This window comes from Mesocricetus auratus, unplaced genomic scaffold, assembly GCF_017639785.1.
Source record: "Mesocricetus auratus isolate SY011 unplaced genomic scaffold, BCM_Maur_2.0 Super-Scaffold_100010, whole genome shotgun sequence".
NCBI lineage: Eukaryota > Metazoa > Chordata > Mammalia > Rodentia > Cricetidae > Mesocricetus > Mesocricetus auratus.
In genome coordinates, this window is record NW_024429194.1 from 67,129,351 (window position 1) to 67,139,598 (window position 10,248).

General features: G+C 45.2%; 1 protein-coding gene across 1 annotated transcript; it reads right to left on the reverse strand.

Moving 5' to 3' along the window:
- Positions 1–4,268: 4,268 nt before the first annotated feature.
- On the reverse strand, positions 4,269–5,210 carry LOC101833473 (olfactory receptor 11A1-like). Its single transcript, XM_005066911.1, has one exon. It carries the CDS (start codon positions 5,208–5,210, stop codon positions 4,269–4,271), a length of 942 nt encoding a protein of 313 aa, XP_005066968.1.
- Between the last annotated feature and the right edge of the window lie 5,038 nt (positions 5,211–10,248).

A 10,248-nucleotide genomic window follows, 5' to 3' on the forward strand; every position in this document is an offset into this window, starting at 1 on the left:
TCTAGAGCTCCTACCTGACCTGTGCAGCAATTTCCGCTTAGCCTTGTAGGTTTTGTACAGATAACTACAACTGTAGTGCCTTCAGACGCCGGAAGAGGGCATTGGACCTCCTGGGTTCCCGGCAGTTGTGAACCACCTGATGTGGTTGTTTGGAATCAAATCCAGGTCTTCTGCAAGGGCAGCAACTGTTTTCACACTTGGAGCCATTTCACCAGGCCTGTCAAAGTCAGTCTCCTTCCTTCCTTCTTTTTTCCTCCCTCCCTCCCTCCCTCCCTCCCTCCCTCCCTCCCTCCCTCCCTCCCTCCCTCCCTCCCTCCCTCCCTCCCTCCCTCCCTCCCTCCCTCCCTCCCTTCCTTCCTTCCTTCCTTCCTTCCTTCCTCCTACCCTTCCTTCTCTCTCTCTCTCTCTCTCTCTCTCTCTCTCTCTCTCTCTCTCCCTTTCTCTTTCTTTCCCTCTCTTTCTTTCCTTTCTCTCTCTTTCTTTAAAATTATTTATCTGTCATGGAGGTTTCACCTGAACTCATGTCTCTATACCACTTGCATGCAGTGCTGGAGAAAGCCAAAAGAGGGCAGTGGATCTCCTGGAACTGGAGTTAACAGTTACTTGCTAGCTGCTGTGTGGGAGCTGGGAATTGAACCCAGGTCTTCTGGAAGAGCAACCAATTCTCTTAACTGCTGAGCCACCTCTCCAATCACCTGTTTTTTGTTTTTGTTTTTTTTCTCGAGACAGGGTTTCTCTGTATTGTTTTGGAGGCTGTCCTGGAACTCGTTCAGTAGACCAGGCTGGTCTCGAACTCACAGAGATCCACCTGCTTCTGCCGCCCGAAGGCTGGGATTAAAGGCATGTGCCACCAACGCCCGGCGCACACAGCAGTTTTTAAATGACCTCACTTTCAACTACAGCTCCTGCCCTTGTTGTAAGTGGGTGGCTTTAGTGTCTGATAACTGGAGGAGTGAACACACAGCCACTTTTACTCAAACTTAGAACCCAGCAGGACGAAGTCCCAGCACTGCCCCTGGTGTTTTCTGAATCTCTCTTCCACTCTGGCCTATCTTCATCTTTCTTTTGAGCCATTTTGTGGTGTCTTTTAAATTTTCTCATTTTACATTTTTTCGGTCACAGCTATTTGTGTGTTGTATCTAGAAGTAGGAACTCAGAGTGAGCAGACATCCTTGTGATAATCTTTTTAATTATGTTTCTTAATTTATGTGGCTGAAGGCAGCCATGCACTTGGTACAGATTCTGGGATCAGCCTTCTGGGCTGTTGAAGTCTATGTCCCCTGGGTTTCCTAGACTCTCTCAATGGCATTTACATGGGGGTAGAAACAGAGTCCTTAGCAGAGTGCGGTAGGGGCACCTGAGGAGGACTCTGTACCCTTTGTCCCACAGACTTGAGTTGCTCATCGTACGCTGCCCTGGTCCTCTCCCTAGACACTCGCATACAGCAGAGGATTTTACCTTGTTTGAGACAGGGTCTCACTATGTAGCAAGCTCTCCTGGAATAACTCTGTAGACCAGGTTGTCTTAGGACTCAGAGATCAGCCTGCCTCTGCCTGCTGAGTGATGGGATGATTAAAGGTGTGTGGACACCACATCTTTCTGGATTTTCCTTTTGATTTTAGTGCAAAGAATAAACACCACAGAGGTCTTTGTTCTATGTGAAGGAACGAACCCAGCACGTTGTATATGCTAAGCAACTGCTGTACCATTGAATGGCATCTTTAGCCTCAACAGATGTCTTTCTTTTTTTTTTTGGTTTTACGAGACAGGGTTTCTCTGTATTGTTTTGGAGGCTGTCGGTCCAGCCTGGCCTCGAACTCACAGAGATCCGCCTGCCTCTGCCTCCCGAGTGCTGGGATTAAAGGCGTGTGCCACCACCACCCGGCCCCAGATGTCTTTCAATACTCTATACAGCTCAGATCTGACCCACTTACCAAGCAATATTCTAGATGTCGGGATTCTCACTGTTTTCTTTTGCTCTATCCTGGCAGGGAAGTTGGCTCCTAGGTTCTCTATGCCTCCAGATCCCCTCACTTGCCCTTTCCCATACATTTTCCCAGCTCTCTTCTTCCTCCTAGTTTCTTTCTGTGGGTTTACATCTGTGAACATCTGTAGTCCCTCTTTTCTTTCTTTCTTTCTTTCTTTCTCTCTCTCTTCTTTCTTTCTTTCTTTCTTTCTTTCTTTCTTTCTTTCTTTCTTTCTTTCTTTCTTTCTTTCTTTCTTTCTGGTTTTTCTATACAGGGTTTCTCTGTGTAGCCCTAGCTGTCCTAGTTGTCTATACAGGGTGTCTCTGTGTAGTCCTAGCTCTTTACTTCAGGCTGGCCTTGAACTCATAGAGATCTGCCTGCCTCTTCCTCCCCAGTTCTGGGATCAAAGGCTTGTACCGCCACTGTTTGGCTTTCTTTTTTTTTTTTTCCTGAGACAAGGTTTCTCTGTGTAACCTTGGCTGTCCTGGAACTCACTCTATAGACCAGGCTGGCCTTGAACTCAGATCTATCTGTTTTTGCCTCTTAAGTGCTGGGATTAAAGCTGTGCATCACCACTGTCTGGCAGAAATCTTTTAAAGAAAGATGGAATTTTATTTTGTTGTACTGTCTATCCTGAACACCAGGGGCTAAGGACACATATCACCACTCTTAGCTTTTGCTGTTTTTAAAGTCTTCAAAGAGTCTGAGAGAGGCAGAGAGACTTAGTTCTTTGGGTTTAATTTTTCCTTCCTTTCTCGTTTAATTGCCTCCTTCCTGTCTGTTACTATTTATTGTTCCAATATCAATGACAGCAACTAATTGGAACTCATAGAACTGTGGCCTAATTGGTCTCCTGGGCTCCAGACTTGAGTAGTTTGAGCTTTTGACTTTCCCCTAACTGACCTTTGTTTTCCAAGGCAACTCCTCTGGCTAGTACCCCTATGGACTTTAAGGCTAAGAGTTTTACTTCTTTTTTGAGATAGCATTTGAAGCATGATGGGAATCCTATCTTAATTCTGTTTCAACCATCTCTCTAACCTCTCTTTCCTTTGTTTTTATCTTTAGACTTGGCAGCCTTGTATTAAGAGTCGGAAAGCAGAGGCTGGAGAGATGGCTCACTGGTAGGAAGAGCACTGGCTGTTCTTCCAGAGAATCTGAGTTCAGTCTCAGTGTCCACATGGTGTTAAACCTGAGAATCTTGAGAGAAAGACCACGGCCAAGTTTTTTTTTTGAGTCAAATTTGAAGCAAGTTTTAATTAAATACTGGCAAGGATGATGGGCTCTGGCCGGGTCCATATCAGGGTTCCCAGGAAATGGCAATAAGTCACATTTTGCTGAGACTTTTAAAGGTAAACCCGTAAGGCTACCATATTTCTCATCATGTCCAATCATGGACAAGCATATATCCTGACGTACTTCCCGCATGCCTACCTCCCGTCTACATTCAGTCAGGAGAAAGCATACATCACGACATATTTCCTGCCCATGTACCTCCCACTCACATGTGATCAATCACGTTTGGTGCAGATGGGTCAAACATAGGAACTTAGCTGTATTAACTACAAACAGAATTCTTAACCTGCAAGGTCTACTTTTCCTGGTTTGGTTTCCCATTAACTTAGAAGGTGTATTGTTCTTGTTCCTGTTCCTGTTTTGGTCTCACAATGGCAGTCCACACTGTCTATAAATCAAGTTCCAAGGAATCTGATACCCTTTTCTGTCCTCCATGGTGTCAGGCAAGAGACATGCACTCAGCACACAGACATACATGCAGGCAAAACACCAACACATGAAGCAAAATAATAAAGCAAAAGAATCTGTCAATATTCTCCATCTGACATTACTGCTCAGTTCCTTCTTGCATTCTCTTCAGTATTAATTCATTCAAAATGAATATTTATGAAACGCCTGTAGCAGGTAGGCCCTGTTTGGGACATGCGATTTTCATCTCTATCTAGTCACGATGGAAAATTGAAGTTACCTCATTTTGTTCAATATTTGATTTCCATCCCATTATCTCCATATTTTCTTTTTTCTATGTTTTTTTGAGACAGGGTTTCCCTGTGTACCCCTGGCTATCCTGGAACTCACTCTGTAGACCAGGCTGGCCTTGAACTCACAGAGACCCAACTGCCTCTGCCTCCTGAATGCTGGAACTAAAGGCGCGCGCCACCACCTCCTGGCCTGTCTCCAACTTTTCACTACAATGGCCTTCTCCACTTGACTCCAAGGAATGGGCTCAGCTTAACTTGGGGAAGAAGTCAATAGCTGTCCTGCACGCACCTCAGTAGGGGCACGCCCTCAGATGAGCTGCCCCCAGAGCCTGTGCAGAGCCAGTTTTACTTCTTGATTCTTGAGACTGTAGATGATGGGGTTGACCATGGGAGTGAGCATGGTGTAGAGGACAGAGAAGGCCTTCCGGAACAAGGCAGGCATGTGGTCTGTCGGGGCCACATAGACGGCGATGAGAGTGCCGTAAAACACTCCAACCACACTGAGGTGCGAGGAGCAGGTGGAGAAGGCTTTCTGTCTCCCATGGTCTGAAGGTATTCTCAGCACAGTCCTCAGGATGAAGACGTAGGATGTGACGATCAACAGGAAGGGGGCGAGTGTAAGGCAGCTTGAGATGCTGATGCCAGCTCCCCACATGATCCACACCTCCCCACAGAACAGCCCGACGACTGGAGCGAAGTCACAGAAATAGTGGTCAATCACCCTGCCGCCTGGACAGAGGGACAGAGGGGCTGCCAAGGCCAGAGTGAAGGCAGAGAAGAAGAAGCCACTGAGCCAAGCACCCGTGGCCAGGCAGCTGCAGGACCAGGTGCTCATGAGAGCAGGGTAGTGAAGGGGATGGCAGATGGCCAGGTAACGGTCATAGGCCATGGCAGAGAGCATGAGGCACTCAGCTGCGGCCAGTGAGGCAAACACATAGAACTGGATGAGGCAGCTGCCCAGTGAGATGATGTCCCCTCCTTCCAGGAAGCTTTGCAACAGCCTCGGCATGATGTTGGATGTATAGCCAATCTCTAGCAGGGAGAAGTGGCAGAGGAAGAGGTACATGGGCGTGTGAAGGGCCCTGCTGGAGGCCACAGCAAGCACGATGAGGATATTGCCACCAACTGTGAGCACATAGATGGCCAGAAAGAGAGTAAAAGGGAGGAAACCCAGGAGTTTCAGCTCGCCAAAGCCCACTAGGATCAGCCAGGTGGTCTGGTTCTCACTGTCCCCATGTGACTTCCTCATGGAGAGCTGAGGAAGAGAGATCTCTCAGAAGGGAGGAAGACAAGCCATAGTGAACAATACTCTATTATGGCCACACCCTCTGCTTGGCTTAATGTTTATATGTCCTAGCATGGGCTGGAGACAGGCTTTATTGTCTCCTGCTAACTTAAGGGAAGTCAATACCCAATGAGTTTGCACCAGTCACTTAAGATCACTATGATGGGATTATGACTTGAGCCCATTTGCTCAAATCTCCTGCATACCACACTGTTCTAGACCTCTTCTTGGGGGACAGATACAGAGACACGAGAGAGCATCATAGCAGCAAACTGTGTATCCAGTGATACTGGCAAGTACCAATAGGAGAGGCACACCAGGCAGACTTTTTCTGGAAGGGTGGGAGTGCCGCCACGGCAGAGGTGGACCTTATCCTGAAGTCATGCGTATCCCCAGGGTGGCAACCCATTTCAAACTATTTCTCTTCCTAAGAAGGCCAGACTTGGTGGGAGGGGGAGGCAGCCCTGTCAGCTTGCTGTTCTGAGTTTGATCCGCAGCATCTACATGAAAGACACGTGCATCATTGCACACCTGTAATCCTGGGTGGGGAGGGGGAAATAAGAGGACCCCTGGGACTTGCTGGCCAGCCATGTAAGTCAAATCAACCTCTAGGATCAGGGAGAGGCCTTGTTACCACTTTCCCCAGAAAGGTGGGAAGTGATTGAGGAAGACCCTAAACATATGTTCCTGACTTCCACATACATGTGCACATGCACACCTGCTCACACACGTGTATACCTGCATGCACATACATGCACACACGAATGCATGTATGCACAGTGTGTACAACCACTGCCTGTCTTTCTTTTTGATCTTTTGAGACAGGGTGTCACTATTTAACTTTGACTGGCCTGAAACTCATTATGTAAATAGTCTGGTCTCAAACTCACAGAGATCCACCTGCCTTTGCTTCCTAAGTGCTGAGATTAAAGGTGTGTGTTACTATGTCTGGTTCTCCTGGTGAAGTTCTTAAATACATGCTTTATAGAATAGTTGCCTCATAAAGAATCACCAACAGGTTTGTAATGCTGGTGGTAGGAGCCTTACACATTGTTCTTTATTGAGACAATTAGTAATGAAGTAGATCAGGAGAAAGCTGTAGAAAAGGACATATTAATTTCTGTAAAGCTCCATGTAAATGGAGGAGGTGTAGATCCTGTATCTTTCCCATATTTCATCAGTGACTTCAGGAGACATGGTAACTATGCATGATTCATAAATGATCAGATAACATGCAGCAAGGAGGGAGCCAATACTACGGGCAACCGAATGATCACCCAAAGAAATCTTGCAATTTGAAACATGGAAGATTAAAATAAACAGGAGCATATTTAAAAATCTACATGTAAGCCTTAGCAATGAGTTTGAACAAGTATTAGAAAGATAAGGCCTATGTGGGAACATTTGTGTAAAGTAGTTAGGATTTTGGGCTGTAGAGATGGCTCAGCAGTTGAAAGCATAACTTTTCCTGCAGAGTTGGGGTCAGGGTGGCTCACAGCTGCCTGTAACTCCAGTTTCAATGGATTCAATGCCTCTGGTGTGCATGTATACACACACACACACATATTTACACATGTACATATTCACACATACACATACACACATGCACATATTCACACATATACATATTCATATATGCATGTACATGAACACCTACACTCACACACATACACATATACATATATAGACACACAATACACACACACACACACTCGAGTTAAAAAATTAAAAGAAGTCTTTAAAAGCAGTGGTTAGGATCTGTTTGCTAACTATCATGATTAAGGATGTGATAACTGTTGAATATGAAGACTACATGAAAACTGTAGAAATGTTTAACTAATGGAAGAATACAAAAGCTACCCTGAGCTGATCAGGGCCTCCTGTGAAGATTAGGAATAGAGCTAAGTCTACACATACTCATGGTAGAACAAGACCTGGGGTACCTGCCTTTTCAGGAAACAACCACTGCTGTTTACAGAATTAGTTTTGATTATGGAAAGAAGGTGACACACAGGACAGAGGGCCAGAGTGGAGGGAACGAAGTTTCCATCTCTGGCCTCCAGAAGTTTGTTGGCAAAGATATGCCTCACCCACTGGGCTCTCATAGGAAAATAAAGGACGCTGAAGGCACCTGGCATGCTCCCTTCTCCATCTGTTTAGGCTGGGTCAGAGCTGGGTTGCTCTGAACAGAGCATTGTTAGCCCAGATGAACTCCAGATATTCAGTAGTGGGGTGGGCTGACCTGTTCTTCAGGCTGGAGTCAACAGATGCTCTTCTGGTTGTCTTTGCCCTGGGACTCAACTCCTCTGCCAGCAGATAACACTCTGGGCTTCCTGCTTCTCTCTCATGAAGCCTCCATATTGCAGTCTCCCCTAGCCCTAGAGCACTCACAGAAGACCAAGGTCCCTGTTCTGTATGCGCTATTGCAGACACTACTGCCCTTTATAGAGTGGGGTGGCATCCCTCCCTCCTATGTGAAGCCTGGAGATGCTCCTGCTTGGAGCTCGGTGCCAGCTGGAGCAGCTGCTTCTGTGCCTTGGTTCTACTGGATGCTTTAGCTCTCAAGGGACTGTACTTTGGCTTCACTTGAATGGAGTAACCAGTCGTGTCTGAGCTTGGGAAAGACTGGCAAAACATAGGATGGTGAGACCAGTGAGATGGTTCAGCGGGTAAAGACACTTGCCTCCAAGCCTGGCAACCTGAATTTATTCCCCAGAATCCATATGGTGGAAGGAGAGAATGGACTACCACAAGCTATAGTCTGTAAACTCCATACTGGTGCTGTAGCATGAGCACTTACACACACACACACACACCACACAGAGGCATACACAGAGAGAGAGAGAGACACCCACAGAGGCACACACACGGATACACACGGACACACTGTTACACACACACATGAACAAAAATACCCACAGAGGTATACACACACACACTGTCACACACACATGTACAGACACATACCCACAGAGGTATACACACACACACACATACACCACACAGAGGCATACACACAGAGAGAGACACATACCCACAGAGGCACACAAACACACACACAGAGGCATACACACACACACAGACACATACCCACAGAGGCACACACACACACAGAGGCACACAGAGGCACACACACACACACACACACACATTGTAAATAAATTCAAAAGCTATAATCAAAGCCAGAATTTATCAAATACTTTATGCCCAGGAGAGGGAACATTAACTTATCTGGTGACTAATCAATTCTCGGAATCAACCTTAAGAGGAAATGTGACGTGTGTTGTGATCTGTTCTTACAGTATTGGAATGAATCAATATGACTGTGCCCAGGAGAACTGGGTCAACAGTCTGGCATGGGTTAGAAACCTGATCCTGTTTTGGTATTTTATCAGGGAAGGGGTAGATGAAATGGCTTTATAATCCCGAAGATAACTTGTTCTGTTTAATTTGATAGATTAAAGTCAAGTCAGGCTCCTTCAGAGTCATAGAATCAGTAACACATAGGTGAGTGACAGCTGGGCATAGAGCTGTGGAGCGAGTCCCTGCCATATGACAGCAGGTCTGTGCCAGGCAGAGGGGCCAGTGGGGCTCAGAGCTGGGTCCTCCTAAAAATAGACTAGTTTGTTTCTTCCGGAAGTATTGTACAAGTGCCTTGTTTGTCCAGAAGGGCGGTATTCAGAGCTCTGGATGGGAGAAAGGTGACGAGGAAGGAAATAATGCACATATTTTCTCAGAATGAAATACAGAGATGGAGGCCTTAGATTACGTGCATAGCCTCAGGGGGACACCCACTAGGGTCTTTTCTGTGTAGGAAAGAACGCCAGTGTTTATTGACTTATAGTTCATGATAATAATGATAAAAATAAGCCGGGCGGTGGTGGCACATGCCTTTAATCCCAGCACTCGGGAGGCAGAGGCAGGAGGATCTCTGTGAGTTTGAGGCCAGGCTGGACCGACAGCCTCCAAAACAATACAGAGAAACCCTGTCTCGTAAAACCAAAAAAAAAAAAAAAAAAGATAAAAATATACAACCTGTGCTTAAGAGTTTGTTTTCATTTTAGCACATTTCTGAAATGTTATGTGTGAGTTTAAAGGATAGACTAAGGATTTCTATGTTGCTTTTAAGCATTATATCATGTATTTTTGTATAAATATGCATTATAACATTAATTAATTCAATAAATATTTATGGAATTCTCATGACCTACCCATCATTTTTCCCCTAAGACCATAGGCACAGAGCATAAACAGCACCAGATCTAGTAGGATATGTATTTATTACTTTACACAATCCTTGCTTTAATAACAGGGCTATCCCCAGCCCAAGGAGGAGAATTTAAGTGAGCATCTCCTATATTTCACTTTCTCAGCTTGGAATTTCCTTGACTGAATACAATAATGTAATAATGTACATGTGAACTTCAGACTTGAACAGCTCAAGACAATGGTATATTCTCATTTGAAAAATTTACTGCTATAGATAGGTTTTTAAAAATCCTTTTTTCTTTCTTTCGTTCTTTTTTTTTTGAAGCAGGTTTTCTCTGTGTAAGTCATGGCTGTCCTGAAACTCACTCTGTAGACCAGGCTGGCCTACCTCTGCCTCCTGAGTGCTGAGATTAAAGGTGTGCACCACTACCTCCTAATAATAGTTGTTTAATGCATGAATGAAGCCAATAGCAAACAACTTTTTTGGCATTTTTTCCTGTGGAAGTCAAATTAACTGAAAGCACTTCCCTATCGCCTTTGGTGATAATCTGACTATGTACATAGAAATCCCCACACATTGAAATTTATAATACAGTGTGAAATTTACAGTATTTTACATGACTGAGGTGGCCATGTAGAATGTTTATTTGCAAAAAAAGTTCCTGCTCTCTGTATTACCTTATAAATGACTGGAAAGGAGAAATACCTTATTATTATTAACAATAAAAAATCACACTGGGTCTGGAGAGGTGGCTCAGAATACTCTTCCAGCAGACCTGGATTTGATTTCCAG